This window comes from Notechis scutatus, chromosome 8, assembly GCF_049901735.1.
Source record: "Notechis scutatus isolate UNSWTSFEM ecotype Mainland chromosome 8, rNotScu1.2, whole genome shotgun sequence".
NCBI classification, from domain to species: domain Eukaryota; kingdom Metazoa; phylum Chordata; class Lepidosauria; order Squamata; family Elapidae; genus Notechis; species Notechis scutatus.
This window is the reverse complement of record NC_142016.1, coordinates 23,965,155-23,986,779: the sequence shown is the minus strand read 5'-3', so window position 1 is coordinate 23,986,779 and position 21,625 is coordinate 23,965,155. Positions and strand designations below refer to the sequence as shown.

The 21,625-nt window shown below is 48.4% G+C and overlaps 1 protein-coding gene across 1 annotated transcript; it reads right to left on the bottom strand.

Annotated features, from left to right (window-relative positions):
• Nucleotides 1–16,063: 16,063 nt before the first annotated feature.
• Nucleotides 16,064–21,619, bottom strand: CCDC97 (coiled-coil domain containing 97). The gene is made up of 6 exons (XM_026691911.2): nt 21,520–21,619; nt 19,535–20,484; nt 18,498–18,752; nt 17,302–17,431; nt 16,345–16,494; nt 16,064–16,198 (listed from the first exon to the last, which is right to left on the bottom strand). The coding sequence occupies exons 2-5, from the start codon at nt 20,379–20,381 to the stop codon at nt 16,362–16,364; spliced, it is 1,365 nt and encodes a 454-aa protein (XP_026547696.2). The 5' UTR covers nt 20,382–20,484; nt 21,520–21,619; the 3' UTR covers nt 16,064–16,198; nt 16,345–16,361.
• Nucleotides 21,620–21,625: the final 6 nt, after the last annotated feature.

Below are 21,625 nucleotides of genomic sequence, written 5' to 3'. Positions count from 1 at the left end.
GGCTTATTCCCTCATGCTTAAAACCATCACAGCAAAAAAAATTCTTTGTTTTTCTTTCTTTCTTTTCATCTTTCGTCTCCCTTCCTTCCTTTCCTTCCTTTCCTTCCTTCCATCCTTCCCATCTTTCTCTATCTTTTTTTCTTTCCTATCCCTTCCTTCCTTCCCATCTCTCTTTCTTTTTCTTTCTTTCTTTCTTTCTTTCTTTCTTTCTTTCTTTCTTTCTTTCTTTCTTTCTTTTTCTTTCTTTTCTTTTTCTTTTTTTCTTTCTTTCTTTCTTTCTTTCTTTCTTTCTTTCTTTCTTTCTCTTTCTTTCTTCTTCTTCTTCTTCTTCTTCTTCTTCTTCTTCTTCTTCTTCTTCTTCTTCTTCTTCTTCTTCTTCTTCTTCTTCTTCTCTTGCTTTTCCTTCTCCTTCCTCCTCCTCTTTCCTCTTCCTCTTCCTCCTCTCTCCTCCCTTTTCTCCCTCTTCTCCTTTCCCCTTCTTCTTCCTTTCCCCCCCTCCTCCTTCCTATTCTTCTCCTTCCTGCCTCTGCTCCCCTCTCCTTCCTTCCTTCCTTCCTTCCTTCCTCCCTCCCTTTGGGAACTGTCCAAGAAGCGTCTCCAAGGTAGTAGGTACCAACCTCACCTGAGAAATGGTAGGTGTGGCTTCAGGAAGCCTTGCCCCAAGGGGCTGAGCTTCATTCTCCCTCTTCCTCTGCCCTCTTGCCAATCTGGGCTCCTTGTGGATCTCCTTTGCCATCTCAGCCAGCTCTCCCACCCCTTCCGCAGACCCTCAACGCATCAGGATTTGCACCAAAGAGATAGGGCTGGAACGGACAGAGGAGGGCCGGGCCCCACCACAACATATCTTGGCTTGACCGAGCCCTCCAGGAACCAAGACATTGGTCTCCCTTCTCAAAGGCCCCCATCAACACCTCCAACCTCTTCTCCTTTGGCTTTGGTGTTCCTTGTCCTTGGTCCTCCAGGAGACAGTCAACGAACGGGGGTGGAAGATATGGAGGAGGGAGCCCAGACCGATTCTACCTGGGCGCCCCAATGGCATTATTTCCCTCCCCCTAAACACCCCCTTTCTCTTTTGGATGGGATCCAGCTTTGTAGAATCCCCTCCAGGCCTCGTGTGGGTGGGACTTGCCACCGGCTGGAACAAGAGTAGCCGGGAACTATTTTAAAACAGCAGCAGCCGAATCCAGGCTGTTTCTATTGGCAAAGTCTGGTTCTCTTTTCCAAACCGAATCCGCAGCCGATCCGAAGAGGCAGGCACCTGCTTCCCCCCACACACACCCCCGGTCTTCCCCGGGTGGAGTGTCTCTGTTGTGCCAGGGTGTTTCCCCCTCCCCCCCCAACATGTTTACCAAAAGTGGCTAAGACCAGACTCCGTGGGATGAATGGATCCTTCTCTGGGTCAGACAGTGATGGATTACACCGCAAGGTGGAGCCAAGTGCGAGGGAGGGCTTGAGTCGTTGAGGGGCAGGAAATTTTAACCCAGTTTTGGGTTGGCCAGGTGCTCCAAGCGGGCAGGCCGTGGTGAGAATTGTTTTCTTTTGGGCATTCCCTCCTGGAATTGAAATCGGAGCGCCTGATTCCATCAACGTTTCTCTCTTCATCCAGATGGATATCACAGTCCTGGGACTTGGGTCTAATTTAGCACCGTCATCATGCCATCCTGTCCTACCCAAGCAGAAAGAACAAACCGAATGAAGGACACCTTCATGGTTTGGGACTGGGGCTACCTAAAGGACCCTCTTCTCCCTGACCTTTCTACCTGTCCAGTTGATTGGGCCAATCACCAGGAGACGGTGAGTTCTAGTTCCACCTTAGCCATGAAAGCTGACTGGGTGACTTTGGGCCAATCACTAGGAGACAGTGAGTTCTAGTTCTACCTTAGCCATGAAAGCCGACTGGTTGATTTTGGGCCAATCACAAGGAGACAGTGAGTTCTAGTTCTACCTTTGCCATGAAAGCTGACTGGGTGACTTTGGGCCAATCACCAGGAGACGGTGAGTTCTAGTTCTACCTTTGCCATGAAAGCCAACTGGGTGATTTGGGCCAATCACCAGGAGACGGTGAGTTCTAGTTCTACCTTAGCCATGAAAGCCGACTGGTTGATTTTGGGCCAATCACCAGGAGACGGTGAGTTCTAGTTCCACCTTAGCCATGAAAGCCGACTGGTTGATTTTGGGCCAATCACAAGGAGACAGTGAGTTCTAGTTCCACCTTTGCCATGAAAGCCAACTGGTTGATTTTGGGCCAATCACAAGGAGACGGTGAGTTCTAGTTCCACCTTTGCCATGAAAGCCAACTGGTTGATTTTGGGCCAATCACAAGGAGACAGTGAGTTCTAGTTCCACCTTTGCCATGAAAGCCAACTGGTTGATTTTGGGCCAATCACAAGGAGACGGTGAGTTCTAGTTCCACCTTTGCCATGAAAGCCAACTGGTTGATTTTGGGCCAATCACCAGGAGACGGTGAGTTCTAGTTCTACCTTAGCCATGAAAGCTGACTGGGTGACTTTGGGCCAATCACCAGGAGATGGTGAGTTCTAGTTCCACCTTAGCCATGAAAGCCAACTGGTTGATTTTGGGCCAATCACCAGGAGACGGTGAGTTCTAGTTCCACCTTAGCCATGAAAGCCGACTGGTTGATTTTGGGCCAATCACAAGGAGACAGTGAGTTCTAGTTCCACCTTTGCCATGAAAGCCAACTGGTTGATTTTGGGCCAATCACAAGGAGACGGTGAGTTCTAGTTCCACCTTTGCCATGAAAGCCAACTGGTTGATTTTGGGCCAATCACAAGGAGACGGTGAGTTCTAGTTCCACCTTAGCCATGAAAGCTGACTGGGTGACTTTGGGCCAATCACTAGGAGACAGTGAGTTCTAGTTCTACCTTTGCCATGAAAGCCGATTGGTTGATTTTGGGCCAATCACAAGGAGACGGTGAGTTCTAGTTCCACCTTAGCCATGAAAGCCAACTGGTTGATTTTGGGCCAATCACAAGGAGACAGTGAGTTCTAGTTCTACCTTTGCCATGAAAGCCAACTGGTTGATTTTGGGCCAATCACCAGGAGACGGTGAGTTCTAGTTCCACCTTAGCCATGAAAGCCGACTGGTTGATTTTGGGCCAATCACAAGGAGACGGTGAGTTCTAGTTCCACCTTAGCCATGAAAGCCAACTGGTTGATTTTGGGCCAATCACAAGGAGACGGTGAGTTCTAGTTCCACCTTAGCCATGAAAGCCGACTGGTTGATTTTGGGCCAATCACAAGGAGACGGTGAGTTCTAGTTCCACCTTAGCCATGAAAGCTGACTGGTTGATTTTGGGCCAATCACAAGGAGACGGTGAGTTCTAGTTCCACCTTAGCCATGAAAGCCGACTGGTTGATTTTGGGCCAATCACAAGGAGACGGTGAGTTCTAGTTCCACCTTAGCCATGAAAGCTGACTGGGTGACTTTGGGCCAATCACTAGGAGACAGTGAGTTCTAGTTCTACCTTTGCCATGAAAGCCGATTGGTTGATTTTGGGCCAATCACAAGGAGACAGTGAGTTCTAGTTCCACTTTTGCCATGAAAGCTGACTAGGTGACTTTGGGCCAATCACCAGGAGACAGTGAGTTCTAGTTCCACCTTAGCTATGAAAGCTGACTGGTTGATTTTGGGCCAATCACAAGGAGACGGTGAGTTCTAGTTCCACCTTTGCCATGAAAGCTGACTGGTTGATATTGGGCCAATCACCAGGAGACGGTGAGTTCTAGTTCCACCTTAGCTATGAAAGCTGACTGGTTGATATTGGGCCAATCACAAGGAGACAGTGAGTTCTAGTTCCACCTTTGCCATGAAAGCTGACTGGTTGATATTGGGCCAATCACCAGGAGACAGTGAGTTCTAGTTCCACCTTAGCTATGAAAGCTGACTGGTTGATATTGGGCCAATCACAAGGAGACAGTGAGTTCTAGTTCCACCTTTGCCATGAAAGCTGACTGGTTGATATTGGGCCAATCACCAGGAGACGGTGAGTTCTAGTTCCACCTTAGCTATGAAAGCTGACTGGTTGATATTGGGCCAATCACAAGGAGACAGTGAGTTCTAGTTCCACCTTTGCCATGAAAGCTGACTGGTTGATTTTGGGCCAATCACCAGGAGACGGTGAGTTCTAGTTCCACCTTAGCTATGAAAGCTGACTGGTTGATATTGGGCCAATCACAAGGAGACAGTGAGTTCTAGTTCCACCTTAGCCATAAAACCCAGCCAAGTGATTTTGGATGACTCTCTCTCTCTCTCTCTCTCTCTCTCAGTTCAACCCACCTTACAAGATTGTCATTATGGGAAATAGGCGGAGGGGATGGTACGTTAGATACGCCTGTCGCTTTGAGCTGCTTGTCAAACGAATAAAAGACGGGCTCCTCAACCAACCCATCGTTCAAAAACCGAGGCAGCCGCCCTGCCCACGAAAGGATGCAGCTGGAACGCTGCAGGTGGCTTTGCGGGCACGCGCTGGGGTGCCCTCCCGTGGGAGTGAGGAGGTGATGACGGAGAAAACCCGAAGAAACGGAGGCAAGAAATTTCTTCCTCGTGATCCGAGAGGAACCGAGTGCCTTCCCCTGAGAAGGGCTGTGCGCGTTCGGCTTTTTACCTCGTCCCCTGAGGATTGTTTGAAGGGGTTGAAAAACAAAACAACAGGTCTCCTCGTGGCTGAATCAGCCCCTCCAGGGAACTCTGCCACGTTGGGCAGAGATGCCTGCGTGGGTGGAGCCCCCCCCCCTACACACACTCACACACACACACACACACACACACACACAGACACACGCCCCTCTTATCGGTAGTGTTTACTCAGCTGCCTCCCTGCCTCCTGTGGTCCGGCAGGAGCACCTCTCCAAGGTGTGAGTCACTGGTGGGGCCTGGCTGGGGCTGAGAACCAGGCAGGTGACTCAAGAGGCCACGGTGTAATTTCGGGCCGTAAAGAGGTATCATTACCACTGCCCACGGGTGATGGAAATAGATCCAGGGTCCTCTCCGACACGCAGCTGGGCCTAAACAAAAGCAAGCAAAGGGATGGGAAGGAAAACAAGCCCTGGGGTCACCCCTACATCTACGTTTCCAACGGGCTACCGTGCCTTCCTCGTTCCCAGCTGGCCTTGGGCTGGCTGCTTCCTTTGTCTGCATCCTGCCCATGGAGGCCTCGCTCCAGGAGGCTTATAATCCCATTCCTAAATTCCAAGAATTCCCCCAGTCAGCATGCACTAAAGATCAGAATCGAGTTGGGACCTTAGAGATCTTCTAGTCCAGCCTCTTGCTCAAGCAGGAGGTCCAAGATCTAGACCATTTCAGACAAGTGACTGTCCAGCCTCTTCTTAAAAGCCTCCAGTGATGGAGAACCCACAATTTCTGGTGGCAAAGCTGTTCCATTGGTGAATCCTCACTGTTAAGAAGTTTCTCTTTAATTCCAGGTTGCTTCTCTGCTTGATTATTTTCCACTCGTTCTTTCTCGTCCTGCCTTTTGTGCTTTGGAAAATAAATGGACTCCCTTCTCTTTGTGGCAGCCCCTCAAATATTGGAATTCTGCTATCATGTGCCTCCCCCCCAGCCCTTCTCTTCTCTAGATTAGCCAAACCCAAATTCTGCAGCCATCCTTCCTCTGTTTTAGCCTCTGGGCCTTCCATCACCTTAGTTAGCTGGGTGGACTTCAACTCCCAGAATTCCCCAGCCAACCTGCTTTAAAATGGATGGCAGAGAAAAACCCCTTTCTCTTCTAACCCTGCTGATGTTACCTAGCTGGGTTATGAAACGTCTGCAAGAAAGAAACCAAGGAACTCCCGCAAAGGTATCTTCTTTAAACCAAGCTGTGGGAAAGCAACCAAGGTTATGGATTAAAAAAAACGACCAAGCAGTTTTGGTTTTTTATTTTTAGTTTACTTTATAGTCATTGCACCTCGTACAATGAAATCAAACACCATCTTCAGTGCACATCATGACCATGGCCATGAAAATGAACACAAACACGCATCCTTCACACCCCACACATTGAACCGAAAACCCCCGATACCACACCAACAACTGCACCATACAGTAGAATTCAACAGTGCTACTGCCCTGGGATACAATCTGTTTTTCAGCCTATTTGTCCTTGTTTTTATTATTCTGTACAGTCTGCTAGATGGTAATAGTTCAAAAAAATGGGGAGCCCAGGATGAGATGGATCTTTGAGAATGTTTTGAACTTTCTTAAGGCAGCGGGAGCTATAAAGCTCTTCCAAAGAGGGGAGAGGGCAACCAATGACCCTCTGGGCAATGACATTAACCCTCTGGAGCGCTTTCCTATCTGCCACTGTGCAATTGGCAAACCAGACAGAGATGCAGTATGTTAAAATGCTCTCTATGGTGCAGCGGTAGAAGGTCAACAGTAGTTTTTCATTCAGTGGTTGTTTTCTGAGAAGCCTCAGGTAGTCGAATCTCTGCTGGGCCCTTTTTGACCAGGGATGCAATGTGACTTTCCTGGAAGGATTCTGAGAAGAATGCTCTCGAATGTTCAGAGTTGGCTGAACTTCCACCATGATTTAATCATCAAGTAGTCCAGCCTTGGGGGGCTGGGAGGAAACTCGGACTCCGAAAGTTGTAGCCCAGCCAAACCCGACTCCCACATACTCCTGGGAAAGGCAAACGAAGGGTTGTATCAAACCACAAGCGTCTTCCAGCCCAAGGGTACCCTGCAATCTTCAAAGCCGGTGACCTCAGCTTCTTAGAAATTTCTCTCCTTCGCTCCCTGGAAATTCAGAAACGCGGATCCAGGCTGCTGGATGACGCAAGCCACCCGTCCAGGGTTTTACAAGGAGCCCAGGGTGGACTTTATGGTTGAAGAGGTTTGGGAGGAGGGAGGAGAGCCAGGTTCAAATCCTCCCCTGGGGAGGGGGTTGTCACCGAATGCCCTCGGCAACTCCGGATCCGCCATCTTTCCTAAAGTTCAGCTTTATAGAGAGTCGTACAGGGAGCCCTGGGCTTCCCGCCGTTTGTTAAGGGACCGTTCGAAGCTACGATAGCACCGAGGGGGGAAAAAATGACTCGTTTTGGGACTTCGCATCTCGAAGGGTGAACTTGTACACAAACTTGTACGACTGTAGGTTGTGCAGGTGTGAACCTGTACACAGGAAGCTACAGAAACTAGCTCTCTTTAAGCAATTATGGTAGCCCTTGATTTACAACTGTTTATTTAGCAAGCGTTCAATATTACAGTGGAACTGAAAAAGGGGGCTTATTTCCCTCATACTTAAAACCATCACAGCAAAATCTTTTCTGTTTTTCTTTCTTTTCTTTCTCTTTCTCTTCTTTTTTTGTCTCCCTTCCTTTCCTTCCTTCCCGCTTTCCCATCTTCTTTCTTTCCTTTTTTCTTTCATATTCCTTCTTTCCTTCCTTTCTTTCCCTCCTTCCCATCTTTTCTTTCTTTCTTTCTTTCTTTCTTTTCTTTCTTTCACTTTCCTTTTTTTCTTTCATATTCCTTCCTTCCCTCCTTCCCATCTTTTTCTTTCTTTGTCTTTTTCTTTCTTCCTTCCTTTTTTCCTCTTTCCTTTCCTTCCTTCCCTTCCTTTCCCCCTTCCCATCTTCTTTCTTTCTTTCCTTTTTTCTTTCATATTCCTTCTTTCCTTCCTTCCTTCCTTCCTTCCCATCTTTTCTTTCTTTCTTCTTCTTTCTTTCTTTCTTTCTTTCTTTCTTTCTTTCTTTCTTTCTTTCTTTCTTTCTTTCTTTCTTTCTTTCTTTCTTTTTCTTTCTTTTTCTTTCTTTCTTTCCTTTTTTTCCTTTCATATCCCTTCCTTCCCTCCTTCCCATCTTTTTCTTTCTTTTCTTTTTATTTCTTCCTTCCTTCTTTTTCCTCTTTCCTTTCCTTCCTTCCCTCCTTCCCATCTCCTTTTTCTTTCTTTCCTTTTTTCTTTCATATCCCTTCCTTCCCTTTCCCATCTTTTTCTTTCTTTCATTCTTCCTTCCTTCCTTCCTTCTCTTTCTCTTTTCATCTCTCTCTTTCCTTTACTTTCTCCACCCCCCCTTTCTATCTTTATTTCTTTCCCACATCTGCACATTTCTTCACTTCTGCCACTGCAGAAATCTGAAATACATCGGTATTTGCTCCCTATACAGGTAGTCCTCGACTTACAATAGTTCATTTAGTGACTGTTCGAAGTTACAACAGAACTGAAAAATGTGACTTATGACTGTTTTTCACACTTATAACCGTTCCAGCCACCCTGTGGTCACATGATCAAAATGTCATTTCTCTCCCCTTCCCTTTCTGTTGGCAACTATTAAATGGCCATTAAAAATGTTTGATGAGTTGACACAAAATTCGGATGCTTGGCAGCTGACTCCTATTTATGACGATGGCAGTGTCCCTTGTGACAAACCAAGTCAACGCAGAAGCCAGATTCACTTAACAATGCGCCCCCTCACTTAAAAGCTGCGGAGATTCACTTAACAACGGTAGCAAGGAAGGTCGTAACACGAGGGCAAAATTCGCTAAACAAACGCCTCTCTCCCTTAGCGACACAAATTGGGGGCTCGGTGGTGGTCATTAAGTCGAGGACGGCCTGTATTAAAAAAGAAGCTTTCAAGAGGCATGAGCCTCAGGTTGATTTCAGGAGCTTCCGGAAAAACAAAAACAAAAATGCACCAGGGAACCTTGACGGCTCTCTTTGCCCAAAATACCTGTTGCCGGGACATGCCTGGTTTTGCACAATTTGTGGGATTGCAACATCCTCCTCAACATCCTGCTCAAAAGCAGGTTTCTTTTTGGGAAGCACAAAGAGGACGTGACAACGATCTATCCTCTCCTTATTTGCTTCTTTAGATCAGGGGTGTCCAACCGTGGGGCCTTTAAGACTTGTGCACAGCTGGCTGGGGAATTCTGGGAGTTGAAGTCCACAAGTCTTAAAAGGCCCCATGGCTGGACACCCCTGGTTTTGAGCTCACCTTTATGATTTTTGAGCTGAGAGGGAGTGACAGCCCTCCCCAAAAAAGGGCAGAGAAGAGCAACGGAGATGATTAGGGGCCTGGAGGCTAAAACATATGAAGAATGGTTGCAGGGACTAGGTATGTCTAAGTTTAATGAAAAGAAGGACGAGGGGAGACATGATAGCAGTCTTCCGCTATCTCAGGGGCTGCCCCAAAGAAGAGGGGGGCAAGCTATTCAATTGAGGATCAAGGGAGGTGCTAATACCACTCTATAAAGCCTTAGTAAGGCCACACCTAGAGCACTGCATCCATTTTTGGTCACCACACTATAAAAAAGATGTTTGAGACTCTAGAAAGAGTGCAGAAAAGAGCAACCAGGATGATGAGGCTTAAAAAATATGAAGAACGGTTACAGCAACTGGGCATGGCTAGTCTAGTAAAGAGAAGGACCAGGGGAGACAGGAGAGCAGTCTTCCAATATTTGAGGGGCTGCCCCAGAGAGGAGGAAGGGGTCAAGCTATTCTCCAAGGTACCTGAAGGCCAGACAAGGAATAATGGATGGGAACTGAACAAGGAGAGATTTAACCTGAAAAATAAGGAGAAACTTTCTGACAGTGATAACAGTCAACCTATGGAACAGAAGTTGCCTTCAGAAGTTGTGGCAGCTTCATCACTGGAAGCTTTCATGAAGAAACTGGACTGCCATCTGTCAGAAATGGTAGGTTTCCTGCCTGAGCAGTCGGGGCTGGACTAGAAGACCTCCAGGGTCCCTTCCAACTCTGCTGTCCTGTTACCTCACTGGCATGGGGATAAGCGAATGGAGCTCCCAGTCTTTTATTCTGCACTTGCACAGTGACATAGAGATGAAATGTACTATTCTTCTATTTGTTTTTGTTTTTTTAAATTGTACTCCAACCGGAGTGTGGAGAGAGATGGGGTTGCCAAGAAGAGACCGGTTGGTTCAGAATCGTAGGGGATCTCCTGCCAATGGGACGGGGGGGGGGAGGGTTGGGCTAGAAGACCTCCGAGGTCCCCTTCCAACTCTTGTTATTCTGCTTCGTACTGCGCTCCGTTCGGTTCTGCCAAAATCTGTGACTCAGGGAAAAAACGCTCCCGGCTCGCGGGACGGGGAAGGGAGGGAAGGAGGGGTGGCGGGAATACCCTCCCTCCGCCGGGCCCAGACAGCATCCTGTTTGCAAAGTAATCCACACCAGCCCCAGAACGAGAAGACAAGCAGCCAGGGAGAAGTCGGCCTCCGTACCAGCCCAACAGCAGGCTGAGGCCTGAGGGTTGCCAAGGGAAGGATTAATCATTGGGGGGTTCCCCCACGGATCTCGCCACCTCAAGGGAAAGTGGCGTGAGATCCAGCCCTGAGTTGGCAAGAGATCCCTGGGTGTTCCACCCCTCCCCGCCGTCCCGGGATGGCAGGATAGGGCTGGGTTGGAGCGCCCACGGGACTCCGTTGCAGCTTGCTGAGAGCCTCAACCCGCTGCCCGGCCTCCATGGCATTCCGGAGAGCAATTCGGAGCTGGCAGGCCGCCACGCTGGCAGGCAGGAACCTCCTTGTGGAACGGCGGTCCAAAGGCCCGGCTCCCAGCTGTTGGCCGAGGATTTATTTTTATTTTTTTGCAGAAATTAAAAACTGCTTGGGGTTGAGTCTCGGGGGGGATACACAACGGGTTTTTGGGGTGGCAGATACACAAACCTCCTCCTCTTTGGGGTGTTTTAAAGAGGTTGTTGTTGGGCAACGGAGTGCCTGGCCATACTTCTTCCCTCAAAACAACGCTACAGAGCATTGCACACCAGAACAACAAGACACAAGGAGAGTTTTTTCCCCAAATGCCATCACTCTACTAAACAAATAATTCCCATAACACTGTCCAACTATTTACAAAGTCTGCACTATTACTGTTAATCTACTCATCACTCCCTATCACCCGTCCCCTCCCACTTGTGACTGTATGACTGTAACTTTGTCGCTTGCATCCTTACGATCTATATTGACTGTTTCCTAGTATGACTTGATTGCTTATTATACCCAGTGACTATCATTAAGTGTTGTACCTGATGATTCTTGACTCTTGTCAAAGGTATCTTTTCTTTTTTATGTACACTGAGAGCATTTACACCAAGACAAATTCCTTGTGTGTCCAATCACACTTGGCCAATAAAGAATTCTGTTCTATTCTATTCTGCTAGTCCTCTGTGAGTCTGCCATGGTTGGACACCCCTGGTTTTGAGCTCACCTTTATGATTTTTGAGCTGAGAGGGAGTGACAGCCCTCCCCAAAAAAGGGCAGAGAAGAGCAACGAAGATGATTAGGGGCCTGGAGGCTAAAACATATGAAGAATGGTTGCAGGGACTAGGTATGTCTAAGTTTAATGAAAAGAAGGACGAGGGGAGACATGATAGCAATCTTCCACTATCTCAGGGGTGGGCAGGGCGCATTGCATTGTGCGCTTTCGGCACACCAAACAAAAAGGTTCGGCATCACTGCACTAACCATTTATAGAAAAGTTTCCATGTTATAAAATAGTCCGAATCTTCTTTTTCTTTAATTTTTAGAGTTAACCTACCTAGTTCTGCACATTCCAGAATCGTTTTGATTATATTATTATATTATTATCTCTTCATTTTTCCTGTATTGTGTATATACAATCCTGGCTGCTGTTAAGAATATGTAAAATTAAATATGTATTGCCTTTATTATGGCTTTCTGGTAGTATGCCCAACAGGGATGTCTCCGGTTTCAAGTCTATGTGTTGTTTTGTTAATAGTTTCCAGCCATATGTGAATTTTAAAAGAGTAAGACTTCTGCTACCAAAGTTCCCTGAATTCCCAAGGCTTCAGCCTTATATAATGTATGTTTCCCGCAAAAACAAAAACAAAAAGGATTCCATTTGGCAGCCGAAATGTTCTCTCCTCTCCCTCCCGGGAAACAAAACCCTAAGAAAGAAATTCAGCTCAGCTTGGAATAAGCTGTGCAAAAGCTCTTTTAAAAGAACAACAACCCCAAGTTCCCATCAGACTTGTAACGCTTCCGGCGAAGCGGATTCCGACATGCAGGTGACACGGGTTGAGGATTGAGTTCACGAGTTAACACCCAGAGGCGGCTCTTTCAGAGCCATTCGGAAACGCTGCCTTCTTGGCGGGCTGGGAACAACAGCTGGGGGACATCTGGATGTCGTTATGGGTTTTGGTGTCCTTCCGGGCCAGAAGGCATTCTAGCGAGCGGCTGCCGCAGGCACCCGCCATGCTTGGGTTGAGACGGTGAAGCCACAGGGTCCCCGATTTAGTCCCGACTTGTTCCATTGGTAAGAGGAGAAGGTAGTTCAGGGCATTTTTTCTCCCCCCCCCCTCCGGTTGTGCAGGAAGCTTCAAGGCCCTGCGGCCGGCTGGCGAGGACCTCTTCCTCCTCCTCGAAAGGATTCCACTGGACCAGGCCGAAGGAGCCACAAGCCCCCCACCTCCAGACTCTGGATGGAAGAGAAGCAGCAAAGGTGCAGCTACTACTGTTCTGAAGCAGTTGTGCTGCTTCCTGAGGTTGGCCGAGTCCAAAGAAGGAAAACAGAATTGGGGGGGATAAAGTCAAGGATGGGATGGAATGAGACAAGGTAGAGTGGGATAGATTGGGTAGGGTAGATTGGATAGGATACGGCAGGATAGGATAGACTAGGATAGGATAGGGTAGGATATATTGGACAGGATATCTTGAATAGGATACAGTAGGATAGATTGAATAGGATAGGGTAAGATTGGATAGGATATGGCAGGATAGGATAGACTGGGTAGGATAGGGTAGGGTAGGATATACTGGATAGGATGTATTGGATAGGATACAGCAGGATAGGATAGATTGGATAGGATAGATTGGATAGGATACGGCAGGATAGGATAGATTGGATAGGATAGGATAGCAGGATACAGCATAGGATAGATCGGATAGGATACAGCAGGATAGGATAGATTGGATAGGATATGGCAGGATAGGATAGATTGGATAGAATCGGTAGGGTAGGATATATTGGATAGGATACAGCAGGATAGGATACAGCAGAATAGATGGGATAGGATACGGCAGGATAGGATAGATTGGATAGGATAGGATACAGCAGGATAGATCGGATAGGATACGGCAGGATCGGATAGGATAGGACAGGGTACAGTGGTGTAGGAGATATTGGTTAGGATAGGATTAGGGTAGGATAAGATTGGGAAAGGATATGGCAGCACAGAATAGGACAGGGTAGCAGAGCAGAGCCAAACCACAGGGCTAGAAGCATTTCAACGCGGAGCTGCAAACTCTCTTTTATTGGCGAGGCTTTCACGAGGCCACGGGTGCCACAGCCCACGGCTGGGCCTTTGCACCTTCTTGGAGGCTCCGGGAGAGCAGTTCCCGCAAACGCCACCAGTTAGCATTAACCGTAACATCAATCATGGCGCTGAGTGTCGGATTCCTCCATCGTGAGAAAAAGGGGAAGCTGCGGCGTGAGCAAAACATATTCAGGATGACTGGCTGCCTAAGATGAAGTCAGTGGCAACTGGGAGGCAGGACCTGCAGGGATGGTGTCCACTTTTTTTTTGGAACCTTCTTCCACGCAGGGCTCGGCCGGGCACTCCCTCCTCCTAACCCTAACCCCCCCTTCCAGACAAAGGGTCATCCAATCTCTTCCTCAAAGCCTCCAGTGATGGGAAGCACCCACAACTTCTAGAGGCAAGCAGTTCCGCTGGTTAATGGTCCTCACGGTCAGGAAATTTCTCCTTGGGACCTCAGTTGCTTCTCTTTTTTGATTAGTTGGTTAGGAACGCGTTTGGGGTCCAGTCGTAAAATCGCTGCCGTCACCGAAGGAACTCCAGAATCCGTTAGCTGGTCAGGAGGGAGACGGGTAACGGCAATCAAACGACGAAGGAAAAGGAAGGGAAGAGAGAGACGCCTTGTGGTCGACCCAGCATCCTCCCAGAGAACATCTGACCTCTCCAGCCAAATTTGAAGGCGGTTTTCTCCCTGCATTTTTTTTTCCCCAAACCGAATCCAAGCCAGATGTTTCTTGGAGATTTGCTGCCTCCTCTTGGCCGTGGCCATCCAAAGCAGCTGGCGAGGATGGGATTTAAGAAATCAAACAAAGTCTTAGCCTAGATTTAGGGCTTTGTTCTCAGCAAATAGACAATATGGGTGGTTTTGATTTTGCCGGCCCTCTTGGGACTCAGAAGTGTGTGAGTTGTCGTAAGTGGACAGCTAATTGGCAGCAGCTGAAAACTCCACTTGCTTCCCCCCCTACACACACCTGGCTTCCAAACCAGATTAAAACTGGAAAGAGGTTCTTTACAAGCCACTTGAGTTCATTAGAAAAAGTGGTACAGTTTGTATCCTGGTCAAGTCTTTTCAGCTGTAAGGGCAAATTCCTTGCTCTCTTAGAAGGACATCAGCTCCCCTCCGTTTATTTATTAAACTTTTATCCCTTCCTTTATTTCTTTGTAACTCAAGGCAGCAAACATATCCAACACAGCTTCCTCCTTTTTGTTTTTCCCAACAACCTTGTGAGCTGTGAGAGAGGGACTGCCCCAAAGACACCCAGCCAGCTTTCATGGCTAAGGCAGGACTAGAACTCACCATCTCCTGGTGATTGGCCCAAAGTCACCCAATCAGCTTTCATGCCTAAGGTAGGACTAGAACTCACCATCTCCTGGTGATTGGCCCAAAGTCACCCAATCAGCTTTCATGCCTAAGGTAGGACTAGAACTCACCGTCTCCTGGTGATTGGCCCAAAGTCACCCAGTTGGCTTTCATGGCTAAGGCAGGACTAGAACTCACATCTCCTGGTGATTGGCCCAAAGTCACCCAGTCAGCTTTCATTCCTAAGGCAGGACTAGAACTCACCATCTCCTGGTGATTGGCCCAGAGCCACCCAGCCAGCTTTCATGGCTAAGGCAGGACTAGAACTCACCATCTCCTGGTGATTGGCCCAGTCACCCAGTCAGCTTTGATTCCTAAGGCAGGACTAGAACTCACCATCTGCTGGTGATTGGACCAAAGTCACCCAGCCAGTTTTCATGCCTAAGGTAGGACTAGAACTCACCATCTCCTGGTGATTGGCCCAAAGTCACCCAGCCAGTTTTCATGCCTAAGGCAGGACTAGAACTCACCATCTCCTGGTGATTGGCCCAAAGTCATCCAGCCAATTTTCATGCCTAAGGCAGGACTAGAACTCACATCTCCTGGTGATTGGCCCAAAGTCACCCAGCCAGTTTTCATGCCTAAGGCAGGACTAGAACTCACCATCTCCTGGTGATTGGCCCAGAGCCACCCAGCCAGCTTTCATGGCTAAGGCAGGACTAGAACTCACCATCTCCTGGTGATTGGCCCAAAGTCACCCAATCAGCTTTCATGCCTAAGGCAGGACTAGAACTCACATCTCCTGGTGATTGGTCCAAAGTCACCCAGTCAGCTTTAATGCCTAAGGCAGCACTAGAACTCATCATCTCCTGGTGACTGGCCCAAAATCACCCAGCCAGCTCTCGTCACTGTCTCTTGCTTTCTAGACCGGCGCCTTAACCAAACTGACCCTTCTAATTGCAGAATTAATTAGCGCAAATCCTAAAAATGACTTCCATTTGGGTTCCCCCCTCCTGTTTTCTCAACCATGGCAGAGGGGTATCGAATGTTGACTTCGCAGTGGCGAGCTTCCTGGCGCGTTCTGAAGAAACCGCTAAGTGACGCCAACCTTTACGGCTTTATTGTTCACCTCCGAATGCTAGAAAATGTACCACAATTCGCCAATGGAATAACAGAACACCGGCGGGGACGGAGGGATGTTTGATTTGGGGTGTTAGCCAGCTCTGTCTCTAATGGAGATTAATTAAATAAAATAGTGGGGGGTTTTTTTTCCAACCTTGGCTGCTTTAAGAGGGGTGGGACTTCAACTCCCAGAATTCCCCAGCCAGCCATGGCTGGCTGGGGAATTCTGGGAGTTGAAGTTCCACCCCTCTTAAAGCGGCCAAGGTTGAAAAAAAAACACACTGATTTACAAATCAAGGGAGAAAGGCAGACACACAAAAAAAACCAACATGCTGGCATCTCCCACAACGGATGTGTCCCAATCACGGGACGAGGACGATTCTCAGATCTTTCCGTCCTCTGCCATCTTTTCCTCCTGGGGGCCCAGAAGAATTCAGGAAGCATAGCAGTTTATTTCCCCAAACCGGCTACGAAATGGGCCTGGGCCTTCCCAACTTCCCTTGCCAGCCGGTTCCGATTTCAACACTTCCTTTGCTGTGAAGGGGAGAAGCTGATTCTTCCACCCAATTCAGGCCAGGTGAAGAAAACAAGAATGGGGGGAGGGGGGGTGTTACCGCCCCACGCGCGCATCCTTGGTTTCGTTGCCCCCGCCGCAGGGCGCCCGGGGGCCTTCGCCTCACCTCCGTCCCAGGGAAACTTAAACGCTTCGTTCCGCCTCCTCCGTTTCCATGCCGTCGGCGGCTTCGGGTTCCTCCCCGTCGAAGTAACGTTCTTCCTCGTCTCGCGAGACGATGTCGAGGTTATCGAACTCGGGGTTCTCGTCGACTTCACTGAGGGAGGAGTGGGAAGCGAGGGGGGGTAAAGGAGAGAGAGAGCGGGAAAGGGGTTTAGGGTTTCAACGCAGGGCGTCCTTGTCTTGCGACAATTCAGCCCGAAATTGTGGGCTGTCGGCCGGCGGCCCCTCCAGCAGCTGAATCGGATGAGGAGGCGGTGTGGGAGTCAGGGTCAGCCTCAAGGCAACCTGGGAGCTCCAAGGGGGAAGAGGGGAGTGGAGCTGGCAGAGAGGGAGACAGAGGCGGAGCCTGGGCCGCCCGTCAACAGCCCTCAGGTCTGGAGGTGGCTGATGAGGAAGAGGAGGAACAGCTGGGCCCAATGCTTGACGTACAAATGTGCAGAAGGGAGAGGAGAGGAGAGCAGTGGAAATCTATGGGCCGGTCCTTGGGACGGAAGAGCCACTGCTGCTAGTGAGGCCCCACTTTAGCTCTGAGGATAAAAGGCAGGGGGTGGAGATGAATAGGCGTGGCAGACAACTATTCCTCTCCCGGCCGGCTGGACTGGTTAGCCTGCGGTGAGAGAGAAAGACTTTTTGCCGGGGCTGCTGGCGCTCCCAATAAAGGAATCATTGATTTAACCACAGAGGGTTTGTTGTGTTTGGGGAGCAGCCAGAACAGTTACGATCTTGTGCTTTTTTCCTCTTCCTCTTTCCACTCTTCTTTTCACTGAATTACTTGCTAGTAATTCAGAAGTGGGGAAATGTGTGAGCTTGGTTACCTGGGCTTGGCTTCCACAATACGTAAATCCACCTTAGTGTTGTTAGGGGTGCGTGCAATTCTTGCAGGGATCTGTCCTGCCCTTACCTGTAGTTGAAGTCCAGATCCTTGCCCTCCAGGAAGCGCTGGTACATACGGCTCGTGAACTCTTCCCGCAGAAAAGCCTTCTCCTCCTCATCGGGGACCCATTCGTCTGCATCGGGGTTAAAATCTTGGTCTAAAGAGGGGAGAAGAGGAGGGTTGGGCTGAGAGACTGACTGTCATACCCCTGATTCTGAGGGGGAGGTCAAGCAGGGAGTGGGTGTGTGGCTCCGGAAGAAACTGGGGAAGGGCACAGTCTGGCTGGGCCTTCAGAGGAAGACCCAGGGCCACCCCCTCTTCATCCTAGGGCATGCAGGGAGGAATGGAGAAGGGAGCAATGTGAGTTACGTGCCTTACGGGGGAGGAAAGGGCCCTGATCCCCTTCATTAGCTGCAGCTGGAAAATCTGTTTAAAAAGGCAAACTGTTGCTGGAAGCAAAGCGTGCATTATCTTTGTTTGTCGAGGTTTATCTGAGTTCTGGCGTCCTACCAACTGTGTGTGTTTTTTGGAAGTCTGCAATTCCTTATCCTGCCGTTAATTGCTGCAGCGTGATTTGTATTGGTTTTTACTTATAATTTATATGCGCTTTGGGTTTGGACTGAATTTCTTCCCTTTAAAGACTGTTATTGGGAGAGTTGTTTCTCCAGCCGAAGATAACTGGACATTGGGGGCCAAGTTGGAGGTATTAAAGGGACTTTATCTACTTTTGTGACTTTGTTGCTTTTGTGCCACGCCCCTTTGGGTCATCACACTCACTGACAAAATCACCCAGCTGGCTTCCATGCCTAAGGCGGGACTAGAATTCACCATCTCCTGGGGATTGGGTCAAAGTCACCCAACCGGCTTTCGTGCTTAAGGAAGGCAGGGTTAGAACTCACTGTCCTCTGATTTTTAGCCTGGTGCCTAGACCAAACCGCTAGACCAAGCTGGCTCTCCTACTACTCAGGATAGTAGAGGCAGCTTCCCCTAATCCTTAGGGAGACAGAAATCCTCCCTGGCAGTTTATGAGACGATAAGAAATGGATTGAATTCTCTTTTAATTTAGAATTTAATTTAATGGTGATTTAAATCCTATCCATTATTTCCCATTTCCCAGCAAAGCCGCAGGTTCTCTGTTATTCCCTTCAAAGCAACTCGGCTGCTCTCAGGGCCTGGATCCCTTGAGGTCCAACCACTAGATCCCACTTCCTTGTTTCACCTACCTCTGCTGTCCTGGTCACTGTCTTCCTCCTCCTCCTCTTGGCAGGCCTCTTCCTGCTCTTGCTGGATCAGCAACCGCTGCTGGATGACCTTCTCTTGGTAGGAATCTAGGAGGATGCCCGAGAGGGAGCAGGAAGCCTCCAGTTTACAGTGGCCCAGCTCCTGCAGCTCCTCATCGCTCAGATATTGCCCGATGTACTGTTCATAAAGGAGGGGGTCCCGGCCCCTCATTTGTTCATCGCTGAAATATTCCCCACCTGCAAGGAATGGAGAGAGGGGTGTCTGTGAGCTGGCACATTGGTCGGTGCAACAGACAAATTGGATTAGACAAATGGCAATTCTCTCTCTCTCTCTCTCTGGTATCTATATATGGTATATCTATCTATCTATCTATCTATCTATCTATCTATCTATCTATCTATCTATCTATCTATCTGTCTGTCTATCTATCTATCTATCTATCTATCTATCTATCTATCTATCATCAATCTATCATCTATCTATCTGTCTGTCTGTCTGTCTATGATCTATCTACCTACCTACCTATTTATTATGTCTGTCTGTCTGTCTCTATCATCCATCCATCCATCCATCCATCATGTCTATCTATGGTATCTATCATCCATCCACCCACTCACCTACTTATCACTGTATGCACCCATCCAACATCCATGCATTTTTCCCCCTCCCTCCCATCTGGCTTAGTTACAGAACAAACTCAAATTTCTGCCTTTGCACAACGGAACTATTAACTAGCAAAATAAGATGAACCACAAAAAAGCTAGACGAGTAGCTAGTGTAGCCTATTGTGGGCATTTGATCTCTGACTAAGCTGGAGAACTATGCTATGAATGATCTTAGTCCTATCACTGCAGCCAGCCACTAATATGTATCAGAATTTTTTGCATATTAACACCTGCAACTTATGCTGCTAAAATGGCGCCTGTTCCTAACCCTTAGTCCATAAATCCACCAATCCACAGGTTTACTTTTAAAAAAACTGCAACCCCCACCCCCCCCAGAAGTCAGGCCCCGGTACCTCTGATGAGTTGTTGCAAAGCTGCGTAGCGCTTGTTCCTCACCCTAGTGTGTAGGGTTTTGCCCAGGTTTGCTTTGCGGACTTCAGCGCAGTAAAAATCTGCCTCATAATTGCCAGAGAGATGGTGGAAACAGGGCAAGTCTTCTTCGCGCAATACCGTTCGGAAGCGCTCCAGGAAGATCAGAGGTTTGGTGTGGTATAAATTCCGTAAAATGTCCAATTTCTGGACTGCTGTAAAATCTGGCTCATCCTTCTGTTGGCTCTGGACTGCCAAGTGGCTGTTGGCCACAGCGTGGAACATGGCAAGCACAGCAGAGTCTTCCTCCTCCATGGGACTATCGGTCACTACGTTTGAACAAGATGATTTATAATTTCCATTTTTGTAATGGAACTGTTGGTCATTGGAGGACTCCTCTCTGTTGGGGGTGCCATTTTCAGCATCCAAGTCCCCCAGTTTTTCAGTGCCTTGGTTAAAATCTTGGGTAACCTTGCTCCCCGTTTTTGTGGCTGGGCTTTCTGTCTTTAATTCACCCCAGCAGCAGGAGAGAGGGGCCCCCACTTTAGACCTGTGTCTATCCACCAAACCATTTTGACCTGGATGCCAAGATTCTTCCTCCCTACGAGAAGGTGATTGAAATGTTCCTTTCCTGCTCAGGGAATAGTTGTGTGAATTTGGGACTCCTGACATTTGTTCTCCCCAATATGTGTGACCCCTAGGGGAACTGCCAACTGTCCCAAAGTTGCACATATCTGAGGCTGCAAAGTTCTGATCATCCCCAGGAGATGCTCGGTGATCAGAATCTCTGTTGCTCTGCGAAGGGCAACCTTTGTTTGCCGGAATTTCCATACTGTGATTTCTTGCTTCGATTTTGTCTGGAAAATTTTCTCTCTGCCTTCTTGGGGGCAAACTGCTTGCTTTTTCCTTTTTTTTTCCCTTAGGGAATCAACACCTGGAGAGAGAAAATAATTTTTATAACATTGAATCAAACAGATATCAAATGCCCCCAAGAGAGGGAATAACATCTACTCTACTAGGACAACCACAGATCTGTGGCTCAGAAATAAATACAAATAAGCTTGTAGGACGCCATGGTCTGAAGCCCAAGAGGTGTTCTGTGAAGCAAAGTTAAAACTGTAGAGAAGACAAATTCAAAATAATTTCAATGATTTATTTCAATGGCTATACATTTTGGGAGGAAGACCCAAGAGGATGTTGATAATATCTTAAAATAGACTTTAATTCCATGAAAAAGACAGAATGATAGGGAGGGAAGCTATGGCTCCCCCTTCCACAGTGATATTGATAGAGGTCCAGAGGACCACCCCACCATCCCTTAAGTAGTTCTGAATCCCCTCCAAGCACATGTCCAGATATTCAGATTTAAGGGTCTCAGCTGGACAAAATCTCAAAGTGGTTCTACATCGACCCGATGGACTGGAGGCTAAACATATAAAGAACGGTCGCTGGAACTGGGCATGTCTAGTCTGATGAAAAAAAGGACTAGGGGAGACAGGATAGCAGTCTTCCAATATCTCAGGGGCTGCCCCAAAGAAGAGGGGAGTCAAGCTATTCTCCAAAGCCCCTGAAGGCAGGACAAGAAGCAACGGATGGAAACGAATCCGGGAGAGAAGCAGCTTAGAACTAAGGAAAAATTTCTTGATAGTTAGAACAATGAACCAGTGGAACGACTTGCCACTAGAAGTTGTGGGTGCTCCACCACTGGAGGCTTTTAAGAAGAGATCGGACAGCCATGGTAGAGGGTTACTTGCTTAAGCAGAGGGTTCGACTAGAAGACCTCCAAGGTCCCTTCTAAATTTGTTATTCTGACTGCCCGGTCTTCTCCCCCACCCTCCACCCCCAAGCGCTCTGGAGAGGGAGGACCCGAAGGGGACCAGATGGGGGTCGTTGCCAAAGGAAGGGGCGCCTTTCGAAGGCAACCCCCCCCCCACCAAAGCAGCGGGGGAAGCCCAGGACGGAAACTCACCGTTGGAAACGGCTCCCGAGGCTCGTGCCGCTCCTTCTGCGATCTTGCGCCGCCCACCGTCTTCGCGGGGGAAGGTAAATCGAGACGGACCGGCTCTCTCCGAGCG

What these genes read in the sequence shown, in the direction of transcription:
- CCDC97 (XM_026691911.2), bottom strand. Translation starts at nt 20,381, where the DNA reads ATGGAAATTCCGGCAAACAAAGGTTGCCCTTCGCAGAGCAACAGAGAT. An exon ending in TTTGCAACAACTCATCAGAG is followed by an intron (nt 18,753 to 19,534) that starts GTACCGGGGCCT and finishes CATTCCTTGCAG; the next exon opens with GTGGGGAATATTTCAGCGAT. An exon ending in CAGTGACCAGGACAGCAGAG is followed by an intron (nt 17,432 to 18,497) that starts GTAGGTGAAACA and finishes TCCCCTCTTTAG; the next exon opens with ACCAAGATTTTAACCCCGAT.